The sequence below is a fragment of the Dasypus novemcinctus genome, chromosome X, assembly GCF_030445035.2.
Source record: "Dasypus novemcinctus isolate mDasNov1 chromosome X, mDasNov1.1.hap2, whole genome shotgun sequence".
NCBI classification, from domain to species: domain Eukaryota; kingdom Metazoa; phylum Chordata; class Mammalia; order Cingulata; family Dasypodidae; genus Dasypus; species Dasypus novemcinctus.
Genome location: NC_080704.1, coordinates 17,824,417 through 17,851,297, shown reverse-complemented (window position 1 = coordinate 17,851,297; position 26,881 = coordinate 17,824,417). Strand labels below are relative to the sequence as shown.

Below are 26,881 nucleotides of genomic sequence, written 5' to 3'. Positions count from 1 at the left end.
CAGTGAATGGATACAGACAGCAAAAACAGCAGGGTAGGAGGAAAATAAATTAAAAAATAAAATATTTTTTTTTAAAAAAGAAGGTGTCAGTAGGGGAGCAGGTATAGCTCAGTGGTTGAGCGTTTGCTTTACATGTATGAGGTCCTGGGTTCAATCCCCAGTACCTCCTAAAAAAAAAAAAGTGTCAACAAGTGGTGGCTGATGAACAACAATGACAAAAATCCTTTTAGATTCCACGGTGAGGAGAAGCTTATAGTTCTTATTATCTGACTAGTCCTGGCTTTGATTTATTTTTGTGCTTGTATGACCTATTCCTCCAGTTTCAGAATGTGTCCTCCTTTCAGCAATCCCAATGTGGAAAGCTCATTCTTGCCTTCGCCCCTTCCTTCCGCCTCCTCTGCTGGGATCAGCTTCCCCTCATTCAGCCCAGGGCTCCATTCTACTCTCCATAGGACTCGGACTTAACTGTCAGCTCCTCAGCAAAGTTTTGCATGACTACCCTCTTGTAAAAAGATCCACTATTCTTCTTTTTAATCACAGCACTTTGTTCTTTTCCTTCATAACCTTATTGCAGGGTTATAATTATAATTATACCCACTTTGCAATCACTCCTTAGGGAGCTAAGAGGCAAGGAGAAGGGCACTGCTGGGAAAGCGTGGTGCTCTCTTTCTCTTGACTCCCTATTACCTCACCAATGACCACATCATTTTTTCTTTACGCGTCTTTCAGATTTCTCTCCTCCTCTCACTGCCCAAGACTACCAGCCCCATTCAGGCGCCACCACTCAGACTTATTATTAATCTTCTCGGTGGCTTTTCCTCCTCTCCCTGCTCTCTGCTCCAGCCTGTGTTCTGCCACCCACCATCGTTCCTAAATTATGACTTTCGTCAGGCTGCTTCTGCGCTATACATCAAGTCCTAACTTCTGCATCTGGGCGCCAAGATTTTCTGATTGGGAACCCACCTCACCGATCCAATCTGATTTTCTCCCCATTCTTCCAAAATTCTGGTCTTATTCTGCTACTCCTAAGGTCACATCACTTCTCTTGTTACTTCTCTTGCTTCCTCTGCCATGATATTCCCCTTCATATCCTCCTTCTTTCATGCTGCTCTCCTTGGCATACGACTCTTCTTACCAGTTACACAGGTCTGCCCTACTTTTGCTTGTGCCTAAATGCCCTCTTGTTGCCAGTGGCTGGGTTTCTAGGTTCTTGGCTGTTGCAAGAAGGAATTCAAAGATGTGCCAGGTTAAGTAGGCAAGGAAAGGGTTTATTGAGAAATGAGTGAAAGCGAGAGCACACACTTCAGGATTTGAGTGCGGTTGTGCTCCAGGATGAGACGCAGGCTGGGGCTGGGGCTGGGGCTTCTTTAAGGCTGGCCTTTCCTCCTCCCCCTTCCCCATGTTAAGGAGGGCTCTTAGCTATTTGCTGTCCTGATGGGTTGCTTTTCTGCCATCAACCACCACACCAGGGAGCCAAGAGTGCCTACAACTGCAAGCGGGAGAATTGGATCCATTATCTATGTGGAATCTAAGACCCCTCCTGATGTAGGAGACTGGACTTAACCATCCCAGGGCTTTTTGAGCCTGGGAGTTTCTAACGGGATCGCCTGGCCAGGTTCTTGGCCGGCTTTTCAGCTGTGATGGTTACAGCTTTGTTCTCGACCAGGCTGCCTTCCCTCAGGGGGTTTCCAGGCGGGGTCTCATGGCTAGGTTCCTGGTGGCAACTTAGCTGCGAGGGTTACGGCTTTGTTCTGACCAGCTGCCTTCCCTCGTTTCCTATACTAACCTGCCTCACTCTCATCTCCCAAGATGACATTCCCTCCAACCACTCTGATCTTTCCTTCTTCTGAACTCACACTGCCTTCGTTTAGCACTCATTCCTTCCTCATGTAAAACGTGTTTGCTTTATCTGCTCCGAGGGCCTGTACCACCCCCCCCCCCAACCTGGTCATGTGGTTCTTCTAGGGTCTCTGATGCTGAACTTGGTACCAGGTGTACAGGAGACACAAATGCTGACTTGCCTGATAAAGAAAAATGGTTCTTTAACCCTACCTTACCCTGTGGCCTCTCTGGACAGGCAAGTAGGTTTATCCAACATGGTGATTTAGAACTGTATGTATCCCTGAAAATCATGTCCTTCAAGCTAATCTATTCCTATGGGTGTAAATCTATGGTAAGTAGGACCTTTTGAATGCTTTACTTCAGTTAAGGCATGGTCCAGGGTGGGTCTTAATCTTCTTCCTGGAATCCTTTGTAAGCAGGATGAATACAGAGAGAGAGAAAGTCACAGGAGCAAGAATCTGAAAGTAACAAAACCTGGAAGAGAAGGGAGAGACCAGCTGACACTGCTATGTGCCTCACCATGTGGCAGAGGAGTCCAGGATGGCTGGCAGCCAGTCTCCAGGAAGAAGGCATTGTCTGATGATGCCTTCATCTGGACATTTTTCTCAGCCTCAAAACCATAAGCTTGTCAGCTAATAAAGTCCCATTGTTAAAGCCAATGCATATTATGGTATATCCTTTGAGCAGCTTAGCAAACTAAAACACCCCAGAACCCTCCTGGATTCATATGACTGTTCTCCCTGTTTCTCTCCATTCCTCAGAATTCTGCCATGCACTCAAGGTCAATTCAAGTCCCATCCTGAAAACCCCACCCTCTACTGAGCATCCCTTCATCTACTCTTACTCCTCAGCACCCACTCTCTTTGTAGTTATGCTCTCCAAACACGGGAACCACTCACTCCACGTAACTAGGCCAAATTGAGATGTGTGGTAAATGGACCCACCAGCTTTGAAGACTGAGTCCAAAGTGAAGAATGCAAAATATCTCTGTAGTAATGTTTATATCGATTACATGTTAAAGTGATAATATTTTGGATATATTGGGTTAAACAAAATGCATTGCTGAAATTAATTTCACCAATCTTATTTTATTTATTTTTTGACATGGCCATCAGAACAATTAGAATCACCTAGGTGGCTCGTACTTCTGGTTCACACTGTGTATCTAGTAGAGAGCATTGCTATCTAGGCTCCTATTTGGGATTTACCCTGTGCCTTACCTCGAACTTTTCTTTTCATCATCATGTCCTATTTCCTCAGCTAATTAAAGACTATCTCCGTAGGCATACGGCTTAATGTAGTAATGGGATACACAGGGACCTTCCATATGACTTTTTGGTCTTACTAGAGCAGACAGGCTATAAGAGGCATTTTGATGGTGAGCCTAGTTAACCAGTTATCAGTACAGGAGACTAAAGCCCACCTTTCCTGGTTGCCATTTCCAAGGCTATTGGTTACTGCATGTAGCTGAAGATACAGATGGCTGATGCCATTAATAGAAATCCAAGAGGCTCTTAATTGTTTCTCAAGGTTATTCAAATGTTAATGAGAGCCACAGTCTGGGACATCCTTTGTCTAGTTGAGCTAGAGATTATCAAAGTTCGTTGTGAATATATTGCGAAACTGCCTTTTCCACACTGTTGTTCCCTAGTCTTTATCTGTGTTCATCAAAATTAATGGCGGAGGGAAGCAGATGTGGCTCAAACAACTGGGCTCCTGCCTACCACATGGGAAGTCCCTAGTTCAGTTCCCAGTGCCTCCAAAAGAAGACAGCGAGCTGGTGCGACAGGCAAATGAGGCAAGCTGATGCAACAAGATGATGAAACAAGAGACACAAGAAGAAAAACATAATGAGAGCTACAACAAAGCAGGCAACGGAGGTGGCTCAAGCAATTAGGTGCCTCCCTCCCAAATCGGCAGTCCTGGGTTTGGGTGCCAGTGCCTCCTAAACAAATAAGGAAGATGAATGGACACAGCAAGTGCAAACAATGAGGAAGTGGGTAGAAGTAAATAAACAAATCTTAAAAAAAAATTAATGGCAGAAATAACAGGATGACTTTCTAATACAGTTCAGTTATAACACAGACCAGCACTGTTATAACAAAAACCTTCTGTGATGATGAAAATGTTCAATATAGTAGCTATCAACTACATATGGTTATAAAATTGTAATGAATTTAAATGTAAATGCAAATAGCCACATGTGGCTCCTGGCTACCATTTGGGGCAATGCAGCTCTAGATAATGTTATGCTGAAAAAAAAAAGTTTCTCTTTCCTCATAAAGTAGAGAAACTGTGAACATGATCAACCATTAGAATAATAAATCTGCACCATTTCCATTCAAGAAGACAGTCTTTCTATTTTATTATATTAAGAATTGACATTACTAAATTTATTTTCCTATGGTCTGTGGTCTCAAGCCTAAATTTTATTCCAAGACAATTAGGCTAAATTTCACTGGCTGATACACTAAGTGAAACTGATTTCTCTTTCATCTTGAGTAACAACTATTGGCTTTTATCTTTATGATATCGCAAGCCTCTAAAGTTAGGATTGTCAACAGAGTTAATTGTCTGCTACCTGAGATAACAGCAAATAGCAATTTGAGTTGGTAGCCAGTGACTCCCTGGGGGAGGGTGGTGAGCGAAGGTAAAGCAGAGAGCCCTGGGCAGTGGTGAAATACTGCTTTCTGAACTTATGATAACTTCCAACTTTCATTTACTCCTTCTTCTACTTTACCTATTCTCAAAAATATATTTTAGGGGAGTGGATGTGGCTCAAGTGGTTGAGCATCTGCTTCCCATATATGAGGCCCTGGGTTTGATCCTTGGTTCCTCCTAAAAACAAAACAAGCAAACAAACAAACAAATGAAAAGGCCAACTGGGGAGTGGATGTAGCTCACTGGTTAAGTGCCTCCTTCCCATGTGTGAGGTCCTGGCTTCAATCCTTGGTACCTCCTAAAAAGAAAATAGATAGGTAGGTAGGTAGGTAGGTAGGTAGGTAGATAGATAGATAGATAGATAGATAGATAGATAGATAGATAGATAGATAGAAAGATAGATTTGAATGTCATTAGAGGGGTGAAATTTTAGGTTATAGGTATGTTAGTAGAATAAAACCTTTCTAAAATCGTATGTCTGTAGAAGATAAACAGTGAACCCTAATGTAAACAACGGCTGATAGTTAAGAGTACAGTTCTAATACTATGCTTTCATCAATTGTAAAAAAAGATACCACACTAATGCAAAGTGTTAATAATAGGGGATGCGGTATATGAGAACTCTGTTTTTTCTGCATGGTTTTTCTATAAACCTACAACATCTCTAATTAAAAAATAAAGGCTGGATTTTTAAAATCTGAGGGTGGCAGGGAACCTATGAGGATGACAAAGATGATGATGGTGATAATAACAATCGTAGTCATAGAAATAGCCATCAACACTGAGTCCTCACTGTGTGTCAGGCACTAGCTAAGAACTCTACACATTTTCTTTTCTAATCCTCAACAACCTTGGGAGGACTTGTGGTCACAAGTGCATACTGGGTCTTCTGGTGGCCCGGTGAGTTGTTAGAAAGGAATACCGTCTCCACAATTAAACCAACAAGGGTCACGGATATTGGAATCATACATGCTCAGGGGCTGAGGGCAGTGGAGAGATCATGGTAGAATCCTGGGTGAAGACAGGAAAAGGGCAACATGCCAAAAGCAAAGCAAACGGTGGCTGTCACCTGTTTTACCGCGCATCTTACAAACAAGGACCGTTCATCGAAATCGAGAAATTAATCAAGTGAAGCCTTACCTCCCCAATCCACAATGTTATTTTTATTTTGTGTGAACGTTAAAAGGAGCAGACTATCCTAAAAACATAAATATATTGGAATTTACACTTTACACTTTCTGTTTTTAAAAAAAAGCTTTGTAAGTAGAGAAATATGACTAATGTTTTCCATTTTAAGCCTAAGCCCACAAAGTGCCAATGTTAAAATAAGCCAAATAAGGGTAGGATGTGGGCGCTTACCACACCCAGCAACCAGAAATTTGCTATGAGTCAGGCCAGTTTATTTCCATGAAAACAGAGTCAATGTCAGAGGAAACAAAATAAACATATTACAAATCTTTATAAGAGCTGTTTAAAGCCCTGGGATTTAGCTAAATTAACATTACTATTTCTTATTCATTCCTTTTCTGACTTTTTATTTTTATTAGGTACACTTGAGATCAAAAGAAAGTAAACCCAGGTCAAAAAGTTGAAAACCTAGACTCTTGAAGCAAGCCAACCTTTGAAAACTCCAGGTCAATTCCTTTTAAATAGCGTAAAACATTAAAAAGTCCTCTTTAAACCCGGCACTTAGCCATTTGCCTAGACTTGTCTCTTTACAAACACAGGCGGCTTGCCCTCTCCCATCATCTCAGTCGTCCTCGACAGGAGCGATGTCGCCCCCAGGGCTCACTTGCAGTGTCTGGAGAGGTTTTGGTTGCTCTAACTCCGTGGGCGTGGGAGATGGAGTGCTAGAGGCATCTGGAGGGGACAGGCCCGGATGCTGCTCAACGTCCTCCAGGGCAACGCCCAGGACGGCGTCCCCACGGTAGAGAAGCCCCCGGCCCAAGTGTCAGGAGAGCCGCGGCAGAGAGAGCCTGTGGGGGCGGTCACTGCTTTGCCGAAAGGGGAACGAGATGGGAGGTGTGAGGGGAGGGGAGACCGTTTGCTGCCAGACTGATCTTCCGCGTTAGAGCAGAGCACACACTTGCAAGCTGCTAGGCTGGAAGTAACTGCAGTCGGTAGAGTTCCCACGCGTGAAGCTACTCAATTGCTTGTGAGCATCAGTATGCAGCTTCCAGAAATGTAAGCTGCACAGAAACCACTGGCAACCTGTGGGCCAACCTTAATACTAAGAAAACTGCTAACAAGAAATCATAAAGGGCTCTGGGATGTAGCTCAAGAGGTTTAGTGCCTGCTTCCCATGTACGAAGTCCCAAGTTCAATCTCCAGTACAAAAAAAAAACAACAACAAAGAAATAATAAAGAACAGGTTCCAAACTATTTGCAGCTCTCCCTTACCCAGTTTCTGCACACCACCATTTCAACATTTTGGAATTGGAACTTTCCACATTTATTTTAAAGGACAGATAAGGAAACAATCAGTAGTTCTTAAGCCCTATAATCACACACCGAATGCCAGTGACATCACCTCGACAAACACTTGGCGCACGTGAGACTTAGAAAGCAAGCAGCCTTCTCCCTGGCTTTAAGGACGCGGTGTACTCACAGGCTCGGTTCCGGGTTTTGTAGGTGCAGGTGTAGAGGCTGCAGGGCCTGACCCGCGTGGGCCTGGGAATCTGGATCCTTCTCTGCAGCAATCCATAGGGAAACACCTGACGAATGACCCGCAGGCTACTCATCACCACTCCCGTTAGCTTGACGTCTTGATTGGTCCCCAAATAATTGCAAGAGCCTGACAGCCTAGCGGCAGAAAGAGGGCAGAGGAGGAAAAGCTGTTGACAACGGAGATTTAAGACAATGTGGACGTTTCTAAGCAGGACTTTAACAGTCAGATGTCCGTACGCATCCTGGGGGAGGTCACCCCAAAGGAGAGCTGATAGTTTATCCACTCCTGTCCCTCAACTTCATTGGTCTCCTCTGTGCAGGGGAGGGGCTGGGACGACTGAGTCACGAGCTCTGCCTTTCCCTCAGGGCTGAATGAATTTCTTTATCCACATGAATGAAAAGACTGTTTACGGTACAGTTTCATAAATTAAAAAAATTAATTCCTGCAATTTCAGTGAATTGTCCAGCATGGCGTTTCCTTGTAGGAAGAAACCCAAGACTAAAGCTCCCTCCAGGCTGTCTGAATAAAAACAATAATCCTGCTCTGCAGTACTTTAAAAAAAAACTAGATACATCCTGCCAAATTAGCCAGGGGCGGTTCTGGAATCTGCACTTAACTATCATCTGTGACTCTGCCAGTTTTAGGTGTAACACTAAGTCCCTCAAACATGGGAAAGATGGAGAAAACTAATCCTGAAAAAATCAAGTCGTTTCCATCTGGAAATACATTCGAAACTGCACTCAAGACTTTCTTTCTGACATGTTTACTGTGACCGTCTCAGAACACAGCCCTCTCCAAGCCTTTGACTCGGTGTTCTGAAGGCATGCTATTAACTTAGGACGCTTCGTCCCTGTCCCCCTGCCCCCAAACTCGCCTCATCCACTTGGGTCTGAAAACTCCTCCTATCAATGCGCCACTTGAACAAACAACTCTTGACATGAAAGATAAACTTCCCCCCTTGATTGCACGTCACTCCAAAGCTGTCTATCAAATGGCTTAGTGAGAGTCGAGAGATGACTTCGGACGGGTGACCCCATTTGGACGCCTGAGAGCGTGGCCCGGCTGCAAGGCCAGGTGACCTGGCCCCGCCCCCCTGCCCAGCCCCTTCCTGCTCACCAGCCGCGCTCCCCTCAGTTCTTCCAGCTCCCAACGCCCCTTGGCGGGCCCTGGGCCTGTGCAGCTGCTCTTTCCCCCGCTGGGCCACTCTCCCCTCCTCTGTGCCTCCTACCTACCTTCAGGCAGTGACTCCAAAGTCACCTCCTGAAGGCCCTCCCTGACCCCCCCCCCCCCACCAGACGAGCTCAGCACCCTCTTCTTTGTCGCAGAGCTCATGGCAGTTGAATTCCACCTCTGGTCAGGAACGTGCCTCATGTCTCCATCCCTCCCAGCATCGGCGCCCCATGGGGGCAGGGACCAAGAGTCTGGGTCACAGCTGCATCTCGTAGGGACACAGTGCCTAACCCCACGCTGCTCAGTGGAGGTCAGCTCAGACTCCAGAGGAGGCTTCCTGGATGACGGAGGAGATGTTGATTCCAATTCTAAGAACCCACAACTGGGAAGGCGCTGCCGAAGGTTCCTGGACAGTAAAGGTACTTTCTTTTCCCACGTGCCACTATCATCCATTTGTGGGGTTTAAAAAATAATTTTTCTAAGACATTTTTTAAAACTTGTTCTTTAAAATATTTTTATCAGAGCAATTGTGGGTTTACAGAAAAATCACCCGGGAAGTACAGATTCCCATATATCTCCCACATACACACAGTTTTCCTTATTGTTAACAGTTTGCATTAGTGTGTTAGCTTTGTTACAAGAGATGAAACATTACTATTATCATTATTATCATATTTTGAACTATATTCCTTAGTTTACATTAGGGTTCAATCTTTGTGTTGTACAGTTCTATTCTAATAACATACATACAGCCTAAACTCATCATCTTTGCTACTTTCAAGGGTGAAAATGCTTATCTTTTAAGAGGTGTCTTTTATATCCTAACCTATAAATTCTGAAGGACCATCAAAATCCTGCCTGATCTGAAATAGAAACTTACCCAAATACCAGCCTAAGTTAGTTTCACCGGGAATGGAATTCTGCCATTAATCTTTTTTTTTTTAAGATTTATTTTTATTTATTTCTCTCCTCCCCCCCACTTGTCTGCTCTGTGTCTATTTGCTGTGTCTTCTTTGTCTGCTTCTGTTGTTGTCAGCGGCATGGGAATCTGTGTTTCTTTTTGTTGTGTCATCTTGTGTCAGCTCTCCGTGTGTGCGGCACCATTCCTGGGCAGGCTGCACTTTCTTTCACGCTGGGCGGCTCTCCTTGTGGGGCTCACTCCTTGCGCGTGGGGCTCCCCCACGCGGGGGACACCCCTGCGTGGCAGGGCACTCCTTGCGCGCATCAGCACTTCGCATGGGCCAGCTCCACACGGGTCAAGGAGGCCCGGGGTTTGAACCGCAAACCTCCCATGTGGTAGACGGATGCCCTAACCACTGGGCCAAGTCCGCCGCCCCATTAATCATTTTGATTTCAGCATTTATTGTTGTTTACTTTGCTCCAGGCACTGTGTTAAATGCTGTGATGCAAAGAAGAGGACGCCCACAGAAAGGAATGAAAACTGCTACCTGCTGCAACACCAATGAACTTTGAAAACATTGTCTAAGTGGAATAAGTCAGCCACGAATGGTTGCATATTTTGATGCCATTTCTATGAAATATCCAGAACAGGCAAATCCATCGAGATAGAAAGCAGATGAGTGGTGGGCAGGGGCTGGGAGGAGGGTGCAAATGGGAAATGCCCACAGGGGCACTGGGTTTTTTTCTCGGGTGATGAAAATGTTCTGGAACCACAAAAAAGTGATGGTTGCACAAGACTCTGGATGTACTAAATGCCACTGTATTGTACACTTTAAAGTGGTTAGTTTTACATTATGGTACGCAAATTTTATCTCAATAATAAAATGTCTATATTTTTTTAAATGATGAACAAGGCATGATCCCTACCTTTCAGGTGCTTAATTTCACACCAGGGGGTTAGTGCCTCCTCCTGCCAAAAGGAGCAATTTGGGTATCTGGGGGGTGGAAAGCAGTGCCAAAAGGCACAAAAAGAGAAACTGAGAGGATCACTGAAGACACATTTCATTTGCTACTTGAAATGTATCGTGTCATCTTTCCAAGAAGAGTGTAAGACACAGAAAGCCACATTATGATCCCCAGGGATGCCTCTCCAGGAGGCACACATTCAGATTTCCTCCTCCGGGCTCTTCATGTAATGCACTGCTAGAAAGCAGCTGTGAACTAGCTCTTCTACCCTGCACTGCTTCCTGTGGATCTGCTAGATCAGAGCCGGAAGGGGAGAAGTTGACACCTAAATTTAAAGAGAGAAAATCACACTTTACTAAGTGTGTCCAAGGAAAGCAGGAAGCCTAGCTATGTCATATTACTCCTTGCCAAGACACAATTGAGGATCTGGATATAACTCATCAGCAACGAACCACCTGCACAATTATTGTAAAGCCAAGCAGAGCAGGCTAAGAAACTAGCCTTTGGGCTCTACACAGCAGCTTGCCGTCTACATTCCTTTGCCCACAAACACAATGTCCTCAGGGAGGCGTGGCAGCCACACTCGGGGGGCCTGGTAGGAAGTTGGTGAATCCCAGGGCCCCCCACCTCCATCTTAACTCCCTACCTGGAGTCTTGAGGCCAGTGTCACCTAAGTATGCCCGCACTGCCCCAAAGGTGCTCGAAATTCTCAAAGAAACGTGAAAATCACGTTGTACGTGTGTGTGAATACATTTTCTGGAGGAAGCATTTATGACAAAATGTCTGAGGATATGAGGAATTACCTTGTTTAAGACAGGTAAAAGTCCTCCCCAGGATTGCAAAGACAGACAGCCCATAAACTTTCAAGAGAGTACCTTGTTAGCACCTGGAGCCAGAGGAGACTGCCTTGTTCACAGATACCTTTCATTAACTCAACTAAGTCTGCAGGATTAAAGAATAATCAACCATTGGCCACTTGGATTTAGAATCTGATTCTTCTTTTCCCTAACTTCTTATTATGGAAAAAAAAGTCAAACTTATACAAATACGGTCAGAATAATATAATAAATCACCTATGTACCTGTGGTGGTTTGGAGCTCTGTACCCCAGAAAAACATGTTCTTAAACTTAATCTATTCTTGTGAGTGTGGGCCCGTGTGAACAGGATCTTTTGATGAGACGTGTGTGTGGCCCAGAAGAGCCTTAGAAAAAAGCCACAGAGGGAGCAGCCAGAAGCTGACAGTCACCGGAACCCAGATGAGAAGGGAGAAGCCAGCAGGGGCCACCATGTGCATTGCCATGTGACAGAGGAGCCAAAGACCAAGGATCACCAGCAGCCAGCTCTAGAGCCCCAGTCTTCAGGAGGAAAGCATCGCCTTGATGACACCCTGATTTGGACTTCTAGCCTCAAAACCATGGGCCAATAACTTTCCTTTGTTTAAGCCAACCCATTGCTTTAGCAATGAGGAAACTAAAATAGTACCCAATGCCCCATTTTAACAATTACTCCATTCATGGCCAGTCATGTATCACTTATACCCCTCCTCCACCATGGGATTATTTTGAAGCAAGTGTAGATATCATATCAATTCATCCATGTGTGTTTTTTATAGGAAAATATTCTAGTTCTTAGTGATAAATAAAATTTAGTAGGCCCAACATGAAAGCACTTGTGCTAAGCTCCATATCAGCAAAACCAACTTCTAAGTAAGTTTCGAATCCCTGTAAGTGTCTGGCTGGCCCAGAAAACAGCATTTAAGTCAGTCAATCCCTATTCTCCCACCACTCACTTCCTCATTGCTAAGCGACCACCCGTGCTAACCATATTAGGAAACATAGTCTGCACTCACCAATGAAGACTTCCTCCCAATGTACTCCCATTTTCTGTCTCTAAAAGCCTGCTGCTCTCTTTGTTCATCGGGATTCATCTCCACCTCATGGTGTTTGGAGTCTCCCCAATTCAAGAACTGATTCCATAAAATGAGATTTGACCAAATTTTGCTCAAGTTTTTATTTTAACAATAGTCTTCTCCATAAAAATTTCTGTATGAAATAGCCTGTGGTGATACTTTATTGGCAGAACATGAAAACGACCAATTATTCAAAACTTTAGAAAAACAGCACAAAAGCCCAGGAGCACACTAGACTTTCTCAGTACCTAGCTATCCCTTCTTCAAAACGCTTCCCTGTGCTCTTGACATCGTCATCCTAACCTTGGATGGGCGCTCAGGTTGGGAACTTGATGCTTGCTTCTAGCTTGGAGGATTATGTTCAGCATGAACCTGCATAATTGATCATTGCAGAGTAAAAGGATTTTCATGAATTGAAATGTTTTGGATCAAGATGTAATGTACATCCTTAAATTTATACACATAGCCCAGAGCCGGAGGAACAGGGAAACAGTTGGTCAGTAACACTGTACAAGCAGCTGACTCTTCCTGTGACTCCAAATGGTGTGAGGGATAAGAAGCTCTCTGAAAAAGCTTAAGCATTACACAAACACAAGTCACTATTACCCAAATTGAGCTTGCTAATTTGCTACTCATGGGAAGTGGACTTGGCCCAGTGGTTAGGGCGTCCGTCTACCACATGGGAGGTCCACGGTTCAAACCCCGGGCCTCCTTGACCCGTGTGGAGCTGGCCCACGCACAGTGCTGATGCGCGCAAGGAGTGCCCTGCCACGCAGGGGTGTCCCCCGCGTAGGGGAGCCCCACGCGCAAGGAGTGCGCCCCATAAGGAGAGCCGCCCAGCGCGAAAGGAAGTGCAGCCTGCCCAGGAATGGCGCCGCCCACACGGAGAGCTGACACAGCAAGATGACGCAACAAAAAGAAACACAGATTCCCATGCCGCTGACAGCAACGGAAGCGAACAAAAGAAGAACACACAGCAAATGGACACACAGAACAACTGGGGGGGGGGGGGGAGGGGAAAGGGGAGAGAAACAAAAAAATAAATCTTTAAAAAAATAACAAAAAAAATTATTTAAAATGCTACTCATGATTTAAATTCAAAAGCTAAGAAAATAGAAAGCAATTTTTTAAAAGATTTATTTATTTATTTCTCTCACCTCCCCCCCTGCCCCACCCCAGTTGTCTGTTCTCTGTGTCCATTTTGCTGTGCCTTCTTCTTTGTCCGCTTCTGTTGTTTTCAGCGGCACGGGAATCTGTGTTTCTTTGTTGCGTCATCTTGTTGTGTCAGCTCTCCATGTGTGTGGCACCATTCCTGGGCAGGCTGCACTTTCTTTCACACTGGGCAGCTCTCCTTACGGGGCGCACTCCTTGCACATGGGGCTCCCCTACGCGGGGGACACCCCTGCGTGTCACGGCACTCCTTGCACGCATCAGCACTGCGCATGGCCAGCTCCACACGGGTCAAGGAGGCCCGGGGTTTGAACCCTGGACCTCCCATGTGGTAGACAGACGCCCTAACCACTGGGCCAAGTCCGCTTCCCAGAAAGCAATTTTGGATAGTTCTTTTTTAGCCTCCGTGAAATGGCTCCCTTGTCTGTTTTGCTCATTGTTGTTTTTTTGCTCGTTGTCCACTTTTTTTTTTTTTTTTTTGCTCATTTTTTCACTCATTTTTTTTGCTCATTTTCACTAGAAACTGAACCTGGGTCCTCCCATGTGGGAGGCAGGCACTCAACTGCTTGAGCCACATCCAATCCCTCCTCATTGTTTTTGCTCATTGTCTGCCCGTTGTTTTTTTTCCCCTTGTTGTCTGCTTGCTATTTTTTCTCATTGTCTGCTCACTGTTTGTCTTGTTTAGGAGGCACTGGGAAACGAACACAGGATGTTCCATGTGCGAGGCAGGTGCTCAACTGCTTGAGCCACATCCTCTCCCTTGGATAGTTCTTCATATCAGCTAAACAGAATTTCCTCTGAAAATTCATTTGACACTACACACTTCTACAATGAGGCTTCCAAACTGCTAAGGGATCCTGAGAAATCTTGCTTTAACTCTGTGCTTTCTTTCCATTGAGTTCCAAAACTCTGTGTATGGGGTCGGGCTGAAAAAGTCATGCTCCTCTAGCTACTCCCCCAAGCTTACAATCGACAAGGAAAACCCACTTAAACCAATACTTCTTTATCAAGCTGGATACAATGAGGACCCTGACTTAGTGAAAGAAGAACATCAAGGGCAGGGACTCTAAGGGTCTGGAGGGGGTGGCCTCTGAACATGAGCCATAGGAGAGAGACCATTTCAGCACGAGCAGCAAAGGCAGAATGGAGGGCAGGGACACAGGGCAGGGAAATGTCAGGGATGATGAGGACATGGTGAGGGCAGGAAGATTAAGCCCCAAGGCCAGAGAGGACAACTGGGGTTGAAATGGAGCGAATCCTGGGTTTACTTGATCAACCATCTCAAGGCCCTGTGCTAAGTGTCACGGGGAGGTGGGCAAACAAGTGGAAAAGGATGCCTTTCTTGCTTCCAACCTAGTTGGGAAGAGACACTTGGGAATTCACTGGAAGGCAAAGTCAAGTGAAATTTACACTCACTAGGAAAGACCTGCTGGCTCAGCCTTCAAAGGGAAGGCTGTAATAAGACAAGGCGAAGGCATATTTGGCCACTGTGGGAGTCGGATAAACAGAGCAGTGGGTATGCATGTGGCCAGGGCACAGGGACCTGCACAAAAGGTCTTGTGGAGGTCTGGGGCCTGTTGGCATGATTCCCAGAGAAATCTGGGTAACTGTCCCTTGGTCTGGCTCCTAGAGAATGTTCACAAAAGTCCTAGGCAAGGCTGAGCTGTCAGACCGTGGGGACTGCCCTGCTCTCTGCAGTCATGCTGTCTGTGCACAATGCCATGGCTGGTGGCCAATGACACCTGTCTCGGCAGACTTATTCCCTAGGATGAGGGAGACAGGAAGATTCCAGAGATACTGATATCACCCTCCTCCTCTTGGACTTCCTTCTCCCCAAAACCTGCCCTGTAGTGGACTCCGTGGAGTGGTCCAGAAGTTTGACCCTCTGCCTGTCCCTCAAGAATGGTGCCCATCTCACTGCAGGGGACGCTGACTCTGCAGACTTCCTTTTGTTTCCTTTAGATAAGAAAAACCTGTTTATCGTAACAAAGCCAAAAGTGTCTGAACTTTCCATCATTCCAAGTCTGCAAGTAATACTTGTTCACACATTGGTCAAACACATATCCCAGGGGCACAGTGGAAGTGGGGGCTGGATGGAGATTTGAGGTTACTTTGGAGAACAGGAATTACCAAGAGACCAGAAGGCTTTGGGAGTTCATTCCATAGATACAGGCGGAAGCACTGATGTTTTCTGATCACTTGGACAGCAGAGCACTAGGATGGGGAGAGTGGAACCAGCAAGCCCATAAGGCGGCGATTCATGCAACCAACCATCCGCGCAATCCATCGTTCTTTTATGCTTTCTCTCAACAACCTATCAATCAGACATTTCTTAAGCTCCAGACATGGTTGTAGCTCATCAGGGAATAAAACAAAGCACCTACGTTTGTGGAGCTTACATGAGTAGGGGAAGACAAATCATAAACGACAACCATAACATATGAGTAAACTGTAGTGACAATTAGAATACGTTAAGTGAAAAGTACAACAGGGTGAGGTGAACTTGGAGTGCCATTGGGGAGGGGGTGTTGCATTTTTAAATAAGGCACTCAGGGTAGGCCTCACAGAGAAGGTTAAATTTGAGCAAAGGCTTGAGGTGAGGAAATGAGCCATGTGGCTGTCCCGGCGAAGGGCGTTCCAGGCAGAGGGAACCACGAAAGCAAAGATCCTGCAGTGGGAATGCCCTTTGCACACCCAATGTCTAGCAAGGGGGCCAGCGTGGCAGGAGTGGAGTGAACCAGGAGGATGGAGGTAGAAGTTGAGGTGGGGAGGTAATGGATACCAGATCAAGCTGACTTCTAAGACATTGCAAGGATTCTTTCTCTAAGTCAGGATTTCTCAACCTAAGCATAATAGAAAAATTTGACTGGACAATTCATTGTTGTGGGGGGTCACCCTGTGCATTGCAGGGTGTTTGGCAGCATTCCTGGCCTCCACCTACTAGATGCCAGTAGCCCCATAGTTGCAACAACCAAAAACATCTCCAGACATTGTCAGATGTCCCCTGGGGTGATGATCACCCCCAGTTGGGACCCATTGCTCTAAGTGAAATGGGGATGACAATAGAAGTCTTTGAACAGAGGTGTGACATAACCTGATTTACATTTTAAAAGATCTACCCTGTCAAAAATCCACTGGAATGGGGGGGGGGGGTGCAGGAAAGAAGCAGAGAGACCATTTAGGATAATCCAGGGATTCAAACCGAGGATGTTGCAGTAGAGGTGGTGAGAAGTGGTTGGGTTTTGGATATATCTTGGAGGTACAGCCCAAAAGAAGACGAGGACCACTGGAAGAAAATTGCCTAAGGATGGAGTTGCCATGAACTGAGATGGGAAAGGAACACAGTGGATGCAGCAGGTCTTGGGCTCAGGTTTGGGCATCTGAGCTTGTATATGAAATCCCAATAATCCAAGTAAAAGAATATGAAGCACTGAACTGAGGCAGTGGCAGCAGACATGGAAGAGATACTTTGTATTCAAAAGTTAACCACTTAGGCACCCAACTGGAGGACCGAAAAGGGAAGAAGTAGAAGACCTCATGCTTTCACGGCTGGAGTGATGATGGTGGTAGAATGAGACTGAGTCAGTGAAGAGGGAAATAGAGCCCTACACGAGAAGCAGGTGGGAAGGGAAAGATGGCACTCTTACTTTTATTCACATTGGATTTGAGGTGCCGATGGGGCAGCTGAGGGGAAAGGTCTAGGGCAGCGTTGCAAATGCAGCTCTGGTGCTCAGGAGCAAACGGAAGCAAGAGAAGCCAGAAAATCCCCCACTGAGGAGTAATACGTGCAGAGTGGGAAACTGAGGCAAATGGAGGCCTAAGGAGGTCAAGAGACAAGAAGGAACAGTCCCAGGTAATCAAGGAGAGAACAGAGTATGGAGGGGTCAGGGGAGAGGAAGTTTCTGGGAAAATCCAAAGAAAGGAGAATCCAAATTTAGTGAATTCTAGGCTAGAATACCTATAAGAGTACACGAGGTTATTTATGCCCATGCCTAAAGCCAATCCTCTCAAATTACAAGTAATAATTTATTGAAAAGTAGCTATTTAAACTTACCCACTGATCTCATAAAAAACACAAGCTTGTGAAACCACAAATAATGTTTAACCATCACATGTAGCATATAACAAAGAACTAGTTGCATGGATTACTGGGCTTCACAGAAAATCTATCTGTACTTAGGTCTGTCCATAAGGATGGGGCCATGGGCTGGATGGAACCCTGGTGTTCCCTGCTGTGGTGTGGCCTTGGCTATCACTGATTATTTATGTGCCTCCAAGGATTTTAGTAACACATCCCTTAATCCGCTGCTTTCAAACTTAGATTTGTGTGAAAAAAGAAAAATTTCTGAGATCCTCTAAAGAATCATTCATAAACCATGCATTTATTAAATGGCTGGTATTTGAACTCTGCCTGATTAAGTCATTCATACCTATGTAAAAATAGAAAAAAGCACTGTGATGAAACGTTGAAATTACATCCATTCTCAGCCGATTGACCCTTTGTTTTTCTCTTGCAATTCCCTGACATTTAAATCCGAAGTTACGTTACCCTGTCTTGGCTAATAAAGCTCAGCATTCTTCCCTCTCACCCACTTCCTCTCGGAGGGCATGATCACAATCTGGGATTGTGAATGGATTCAAACTGAGCACTCTGGGGACTGCAACCAACTGCCCCAGTGCCACCACTGATAGGAAACGGCCTTCCTCTTTCCTTTGGATTTCCATACAATTCCCACTCACTCACTCAGTCGCAATTCACTCAACTTCTCTTGCGTTCCCACCACGAGGGGCAGCGCAGCCTTTTGCCTGGCTCGGGGGAGAATAGGGCAGGTGCCTGCAGGCACAGAGAGCCCAAGGTGCCCGAGCTACTTTTGGCCTTTTGGGGGGGAAAAAAGAAGAGAGAGAGGAAAACTCTAGAAAGCCGGGAAGACTTTCCATTTCTAACATATGTAAGAACAAAGCAGCTCTTCACGGGGTCCCAGAAGGGGCGGAGGGGGGTGGACCGAAGGCCTCGGGTTCACGCGGACTTGGGTGAGCGCTGCCAGGTCAGGGGGAGGGTTGGGGCAGTTTCTCTCGGCAGAGAAGGCGGGCTGCTCGTCTCCAGATTCCAGCAAGGTTTTGAAAGCGCCCAAAGCAGATGGCCAGATGCTCACTCAAGGCAGAGGAGCGGGAGGCAAAGAGCGACGCGGCTTTCAGTGGCCGAAAGACAAGTTCTCTCTAGATGAAGGTGTACACGGCTTTCTTACCTCCCAGTATTTCTCAAACTCTCCCAGCAAAAATACCCAGGAGCGAGGGGCCCTGGCACTAACATTAACTTGTTGCCACCAGCCTCCAGGCAGCAGCATTTCCCGCTGAACGCCACAAAGAATCACAGCCACCCAAATGTCTCTACTTTGGAGGTTCTCCTACAGCTTTGGGGCAGGGCACCAAAGAGAAGGGTCAGAGGAAGCGAGGCGCGGGGAAGGTTCGGAGGTGTCCAAGTGACTCAGCTGTGAGCGCGGATGCCCTGTCCTGGGGGTGGGGGGTGGCTGTGGCTCCGTCCAGCCCCTGGCATGGTCGGCGGGGCCATCCACAACGCCAAGCCGAGGGAGCCCGGGCCTGCTGCACCTCGGCTGCTGGAACTGCGACCTCGGGTCCTGATCCCTCGCCCCGTCTCCAGCGATTTCACAGCACAGCTGGACTTTCCGGAGTTATTTAGGTCCGGCAAAGGCCCCTGCCCAGGAACCTCCCTCCTGCGCGCCACAAAGCCGCTGGGACCGCGGTTCTCCCTTCACGCGCACGGCACTCTAACGGGGTGCGTCTGTCTGGTAATCCTAGGGCGGGAGGAGAGGGCTGCGGTGTGCGAGGTGGCGATGCCCACCTGGCCCTCGCGGGACCCACAGCTGGGCGAGGAGCCACCGCCGGGCCGGCTCCCGGGGCCCGCGCGGCCGAGCAGGGGAGCGTGGGGAGGGTCCCGGGCCTCCCCCGTCACCCCCGCAGCCGGCCACCCCCGCCGCCGCCGCGCTCCACCTGCGCGCCCGCGCTCACCTGGGAGTCTCCCCGGAGCTCGGAGCTCGCCGCTCGCTCCCAGGACTGGCGCCGCAACGCCCCGCCCCCGCGACCGAGCCTCTCGCCACGCCCCTCAAGCCCGGGCCACGCCCATCCGCCCGGACCACGCCCCTGGCACATCCTTCCCGTCTCCCCGGCCGCGCCCCCCCCCCCCCCCGCCGCAGCCACGCCCCCTGCCGCGGGTCCCAGACTCGCTCCGCCGCTCTGCCGCCCCCCCATCTGCTTCAAGGCCAAGGCTCCGGGCGGGGTCACGCTGGCTCCGCGAGCTCCACCTGGCACCGGCCGGCTCCAGGGTCTCCGGAGAAACCCTGCCGGCCTTGGAGTTGGGCTCTGGCGGCAGGTATGGGCTGAAATAAGGTTTCCTCCTGTGAGAAACGTCTTGTCTTCAGGTTTCTCCCATCCCGTAACAAGCAGCTGAGAACAGGTGGCTCCGCAGGGAAACACCAACAGTGGTTGGCTCGCAGGACCGGGTACCTTCCAGCCAGTTTTGTCTTGTTTTTTAAAAGTTTAAATATATCTTGGGGAGAGGTATCTTTAAAAAGTTTTTTTTCTTTTTAAAGAAGCTTTAGATTACATAAATGTTACATAAAAATAAATAGGGGATTCCCATATGTCCCCCTCCCTCCCCCTCCCACACTTTCCCACATTAACAACATCCTTCATTAGAGTGGTACATTTGTTACAATTGAAGCATTGCTACTAACCGTGGACTATAGTTTACATTATAATTTACACTCTGCCCTGCACAATTTTATATATGATGACAAAATGTATAATGACTTCTATCTGTCATTGCAATGTCATGCAGGACAATTCCAATGTCCCCAAAATGCCCCCATGTTACACCTATTCTTCCCTCTCCCTCCCCTCAGAACCTCTGGTGCACACTGCCTTTATATCAATGATAAAGTTCTTCCATTGCTAGAATAATCATAAGTCTAGAATAGAATAATAAGTCTACTTTAGTCCATTGTTCATTCCCCAATCTTGAGGATTTTGAGATGATGATGCCCACTCTGTTTCTAATTGAGAGGAGGCTTAGATCCCATGGGGAAAATGGATGGAACTGTCTTGCTTGCAGTTGCAGACACTCTCTGTTCCTTGGGATGGGCGTTGTACATCACCATATCCTTGTTAGTTGTCCTGGGTGAGTCCAATGAACAGAAGTGTAGGTGTTGCAACTCTGCTGAGATTCAGGGCTCAACCAGCACATAAACAGACCAAATATTTAAGTCTCTGGGACATATATCTTGCAAGTGTAGTGCTAATTACAGGCTCATATGAAAGGGGCAGAAGAACCATGTGTAGGGAAACTATAAATAAGTCTAACTCTGTTATACTGAGGAGCATAAATTCCAAAGTAACACCCACTGACAGGATGCTGAATTCCTGAGCTGTCTGCCCTGCTTATGGTATCTAGTAGGCTCTAGAGCCCTTACAAGCCCCACTGTTTGAAGCACTGTTTATTGTGGCTGGAATGACCTCCTGACTCACTTTGAAATCTCTTAGCTGTAAAAACTCATTTGTATTAATATTTCCCCCTTTTGGTCAAGGTCTTTTTCCAGAAACATCGCTAGTTGGTGCTTGGTAATAATCCCTCCATGCCAGGGAGGCTCATCCCCAGGAGTCATGTCCTTAGAGAGAACAACCAGTTTTCATGTTAACCTGATCTGTGGAACTGATTTGGAATGGAGTTAGTCCCAGCCCCTTCAATGCTGGGCTGCTGTGTGGAGTAAGCAGCACTCCTCTACTCCCTGCTCTCCTGTCTTCATGGCCCTTCCTAGGCACCCAGTGCCCTCTTGTTGTCTAGGGCCTGTTCTGACAACACCCTATGGAGACCAACCCTCTGACTACAGCCCCCTGCTCCAAAATTACTCTTCTCTCCTTACTCCCTACATGTACAATTCTGGGCCCACAAGAACAATGTGAACAGATTATAACCAGCTTCCTTCGTTGTCCAGAAATCTCTGAATGGGCATTGCTGGGGAAAAGACACTCTTCCTTAGCTACTGACACACTCCTATAAATCATATTTATTGAGCTCTGTGTTACAGTGACAAGGAGGACAGGGCTCGAGGAGCTTACTGTCTGAATTTGCCACAACCTTGGTTTTTTTTTTTGTTTTGATTTTTGTCTCAAGATTTATTTTATTTATTTATTCCACCCCCCCCCCATTGTTCGGACTTACTGTCTGCTCTCTGTGTCATATGCTCGTCTTCTTTTTAGGAGGCAGTGGAAACCAAACCTGGGATCTCCCATGTGGAAGAGAGGTGCCCAATCACTAGAGCCACCTCTGCTCACTGCTTGTGGTATCTCTCACCATGTCTCCTTGTTGCATCTCCTCATTGCAACTTCTTTTTCCATCAGCTTGCTGTACCAGCCCATTGTATCAGCTCACTATCTTGCTCATCTTCTTTAGGAGGCACCGGGAACTGAACCTGGGACCTCCCATATGGTAGGCGGGCTCCCAACTGCTTGAGCCACATTCACTTCACACGACTTGGGTTTTTGTTGTTGTTTTTAACCAAAAATACCTTTATTTTTAAAGTCTTCAAATAGCAAAATGTTTTCTTCTTTTTCCAAGATGTTCATGATTAACTTACAAAAACTGACATTTACAACACATCTTCAAGTTATTTCTCTTTAATGGGAAACTTAGTTTTACCGACTCTGAACAGTGAAAGGTAAAAAAAAAAAATTCCACTTTGTTGCCATTATAAAACAAAACAGAATCTAACATAAGTCAAGGAAATCCATTCATACTTCAGGTCCTTCTCCTCCAGGAACCAGCATTGTTATATTATTTCCATTTAGCAAAATCTGATCTAATTTAGTAATCCTCTCTCCTTCTGGTGTGATTGAACTAGCAGCAGTAGCTGTGACAAATTAGTGATTGTGTTAGCAGCCATGGCTATGCCAGAAGTGGCCTGCCTCAACTTAGGTTTTGAAAGGACAATAAATGATAAGAAAACTAAGGAAGGTGTGGTAAGGGGTTGGAAAAAGACTTCATAAGCACAGTTATCTGTGATCTGATTAGAAGGAATAATTTTGAGCAGCAAACATAGGAAACCACTTTTATAGTACTTACCACCGTTCTTTACACAAGAAATTCTCAATAGATCTTAATTGAATATATATCCTTTTCACATGCATAGACAATGATAATTTCCCCTTAGGAGTGGTAAGATTTGCTACTTATATTTCTTCATGTGCTAACAATAAAGATTTTATGATCACATAGTAGTTTCCTCCTCTTCTCTTCCCACCCTCAGTTCCATTTCTGGCTTATTTACAATGGGAACATTCAAAATGTTGCATGGAAAAGAACAAGTTTCAAGAGAACACTTTTATTAAGCTCACCAGGACCCTGAGAACCTTGCCTCATTTATAAAATGTTTCAACTGTCAGTCATTTCTTGGCTAAAAAATAGGAATGGGAACTCACAGGAATGGAACAAATGTGGTCTGTATAAATTACTGTGTTGCTTTTTAAAATAATATATTTAAAATAATTTATTTTATTTTTAGAGCAGTTTTAGGTTTACAGAAAACTTGTGTGAGAAGTACAGAGAGTACCCCAAACCTCAAAGTTGTCACTCTTATTAAGATCCTGCATTAGTGCGGTAATCTGGTACAAATGATGAACCAATATGAATATATTATTATCATTATTAAGTCCATAGCTTAGAGTTAATGCTTTGTGTTGTACAGTTTTATGGATTATGGATGTTGTACAGTTGTACAATTTTTGGATTATGACAACTGCACAATGCCAGGTATCCAGCAATAGTATCATACAGATGTGTGCCATTGCCCTAAAGATGCCCTGGGCTCTACCTCTTCATCCCTCCCCCCTTCCCCTGAGCCTCTGGCAAACACTATATCTACAGTTTTGCCTTTTCCAGAATGTAAAATACTTGGAATCATATAGGATGTAGCCTTTTCAGACTGGCTTCTTTCACTAAGCAATATGCGTTTAAAGTTCCTCCATGTCTTTTTGTGGCTGATAGCTCATTTCTTTTCATCACTGAATAATATTCCTTTGCATGGGTGCACCATGGTTGGTTTATCCATTACCTAGTGCAGGACATCTTGGTTGCTTCCAATTTTTGGCAATTATGTACAGAACTGCTGTAAACATTCACGTGCAGTCTTTTGGTGGGGCCATCAGCTTTCAGATCAGCTGGGTAAATACCTAGGAGCACAACTGCTGGATCATATGCTGAGATTATGTTTAACTTCGTAAGAAACTGCCAAACTGTCTTCCCAAATGGCTGTACCATTTTGGATTCCCACCGGCAATGAGTGAGAGTCCCTGTTGCTTGCATTACATTTTATGCAGTTAGTTCTGCCTCACCTTCTTCCACAAATGATTTGTGGCAGCTTACCAAAATATAGACAATACTGGCTAAAAGTAATAGTTGAAAGAACCAGGGAAAAGGGAATTAAATAGAAGAACAGTGCACCAATGGTAAGATTAACATTTAAGTATGCACGCCATTGGATCCTGTACAGTTGTTAGAGGCAGCCCAGAGATAGGACTCAAAGGTTCTGAATGTCCACAGAAAGAGGAAATAACATTCATTTTAAGGTTCTCCAGTGCTTTTGCTTTGTTTTCTTTTTTGGTATATTTTTTATGACAAGCACAGTTTAAAAAATAAAAATTTAGTGCTGAGAGAAATCCCAGTTCCTGATAAAGATGACACAGTGAGCTAAAAGGGAAGTAAATGTCATAGGGAGACCCACACAGAGCCCCTCAATGTAAATTGCTAGCACAATCCCTAAGTACAATGCATTAAAAACAATTCCATGAACCATCAAAAGGTTTTGGTTCACCTGAGTACACAGGCCCTAAACGGTCTGGCTTAATTCACGTAGCATTTAGGTCATCTTTTCCCTGATGGTAAGTAGGTTTCAACTCACGTGTCCCCCTCCAAGCCATTCTTAGTAGGCACCTGAACAACTATGGTGAGTTTTGTGGCTATGTCCAAACTCAGAGGGGGAATGTTCTTTGATTAACAATGTCTGTAGTGGTTGCAGGATGGGCAAATGGCTGCTTGCAGATGCAACAACCTATCTTACACCTGATTGGTAGAAATAGAGGTCTTTCATGCAGTACTTTTAGGCAGTTGCCCCAAACCAACACTTCTCATTATAGAGCTTTTGATAAGTATCAGGAAGTAGAGGGTTGAGGGCCCTCTCTTGCTCCGGCACTGGTCTTTCCCTCTTTGTTCCTATGTCAGAACACTTTCCTTTGCTGTCCCCACTGTCTGCACCACTCTTTGCTCTGCTCTTTTAAAGAGCTTGGTCCTTCTCATCATTAAGGTCTCAGCTAAAATGTCAACTGCTTAGAGAGTTCTTTCCTCACCACCATATCTGAAGTTGTATCCTGAGCCTCTCAAACCTGTACTCCACACAGATCACCTGGGCATTGCCTTATAAGGCAGACTCTGACTAGTAGTTCTGGGGTGTGGCCTGAGAGTCTGCATTTCTAACAAGAACTGCAGTGACACAAGTGTGTTGTTCTGCAAATGATACTTTGAGTGGTGCTCTGCAGCCACACCCCCTAATCTCTGCTACATGATCTGTTTTCTTCAAGGCGTTCCTCACAAGTTGAAACCATTTATCTGTTTGTATATTTGATAGTATGTTGGTTGATCTATTTGTTTACCAGAATGTAAATTCCATAAAAGCAGGGATTTCTGCCCAGCCTGTCACTCAATACCTGGCACAGGGTAGGTGATCCATAATTATTGTTGAATGAATTATGTTGTTCAAGATTTAATGAGTCCTTTATCCCTTCAGCGCCTGTTTACTGTCTGCATCAGTGGTACTGGTCCAGGGTGATAGAAGAAGCTTGAACTGGAATGTAAATTTAATATGCTACTAAGCACAGTGTTTAATTAGGATGACATATTTTTTTCATAGCAAGGATTTTTCTATTTTTTAAGATTTGTTTTTATTTATTTACTTCTCCCCGCCCCCTTCATTGCTTGCACTCCCTGTTCATCTTCTTTTCAGGAAGCACCGGGAACTGAACCCAGGATCTCCCATGCGGGAGGGATTCACCCAATCACTTGAGCCACTTCCACTTCCTGCTTGTTGTGTTTCTCATTGTGTTTCCTTGCTGTGTCTCTTTATTGTGTCACCTTGCTGCATTATCTTGTTGCATCAGCTTGCTATCTTGCTTGTCTTCTTTAGGAGGCACAGGGAACTGAACCCAGGACCTCCCATGTGGTAGGTAGGCACCCAACTGCTTGAGCCACATCTGCTTGCCAGCAAGGATTTCTTCCCAGCAATTAGTTGCTTTTCCTTCTGCTGCAAGGTCCTTGTCTCTTTCTAGACTGGTGACAGTGTGTGAATTGGTACATTATTATGTGTCCCTTGTGGCAGGACACATTTTGAGTTGCATTAATATAGGGGATAGAAAGCTTAATAAGATATATTTTCCACCTTCAGAAAACGAAGAGACAGGTAAGACAAATACACATTTAAAGGCATAATTACATTTTTTGGTCATATGCTATAATAATTGTGGTCAATACAGGGAATTGTGGGAGAGAATGGTGAATTTTGGGAAAGAGTGGAGAATTTTGTGAGAGAAAGGAGGACTGCAGAATAGAATGGGGAATTATGGGCTAGATGGAGAAATTATATGAGAAAGCATAATTGTAGAAGAGAACAGAGAAGTGTGGAAGAGAATGAAGAAACTTGGAAGTAAAGGAATAATTGTGGGAAGAAAAGAATTGTGGGATAGAAAAGAGACTGATAGGTGAGACAAGGAATTGTGGTGGAAAACGGAGTATTGTGGAAGAAAATGGAGAATTGTGGGTGAGAGTATCTGCTTCTCTCCCCAGAGGGCCAATCGCCTTCCACGCCCAAACCGTTCTCGGCGGCGATACCCCTCCCACCATGGCCATGCCCCTTTCCCTCACTTGGTCGTCATCCTTTTGTTTATTCACGCCCTTTCCCTGCATCTATTCAAACCATATATATGCACTATGTTCCAGTGACAAATTAAACAAGCCTCAAGGGGCTTACAGCCTGGAGTTGCCCTAATTTGTGTTTGGAAGGGACAAGAAAGGATGAAAAAGTTTAAAAGGTGTGGTAAGGGCTTACTAGGTAGAAAAGGATTTTGTAAATTCAGATTTCCGTGTTCTAAATAGCAGAAATATTCTTGGGCAGCAAGCACAGGAAGCCACTTTTATAGTACTTATTACAGTTCTTTTCACAATAAAGTCCAAATCTTCATTGAATGTATGCCCTTTTCACTGGCATAGAGAGTGATGATTTTCTCCTCCATAGCCGAAAGATTGACTATGTAATGCTTCATAAGCAATAAAGATTTTATGATCCCATATCAGTTTCCTTTTCCTGCCCTCCATCTCATTTCTGGATTGAAGACAGAGAGTATTCAAAATGTTGAGCTAGAAGGAACGTAGACAAATGAGCAAGTTTTACCAGAACTTTTATCAAGCTCATCCTGACATGAGAATTGTGCCTCATTTATATAAAATGTTTCAACCGTTAGTCATTTCTGAAAAAAT

At 45.4% G+C, this 26,881-nt stretch overlaps 1 protein-coding gene and 1 non-coding gene across 6 annotated transcripts in view; one reads left to right on the top strand and one right to left on the bottom strand.

The window, feature by feature from the left end:
* The window catches only part of CA5B (carbonic anhydrase 5B), a 137,639-nt gene that overhangs the window by 23,385 nt on the left and 87,373 nt on the right, over positions 1-26,881 (bottom strand). For 2 of the 5 annotated variants that reach the window (XM_004476661.2, XM_012518846.2), the window contains exons 1-2: positions 19,315-19,429; positions 7,112-7,305 (exon numbers count right to left, since the gene is read on the bottom strand). The exons of the other annotated variants lie outside the window; for them this stretch is intronic. In XM_004476661.2, coding sequence (XP_004476718.2) covers positions 7,112-7,244 — 133 coding nt within the window. In that variant the 5' untranslated portion in view covers positions 7,245-7,305; positions 19,315-19,429. Of the gene's footprint in view, positions 1-7,111; positions 7,306-19,314; positions 19,430-26,881 lie in introns of those variants that run through there. 5 annotated transcript variants of the gene reach the window in all.
* On the top strand, positions 98-169 carry TRNAV-UAC (transfer RNA valine (anticodon UAC)). Its single transcript has one exon. It is a non-coding gene; the product is annotated as a tRNA-Val (tRNA).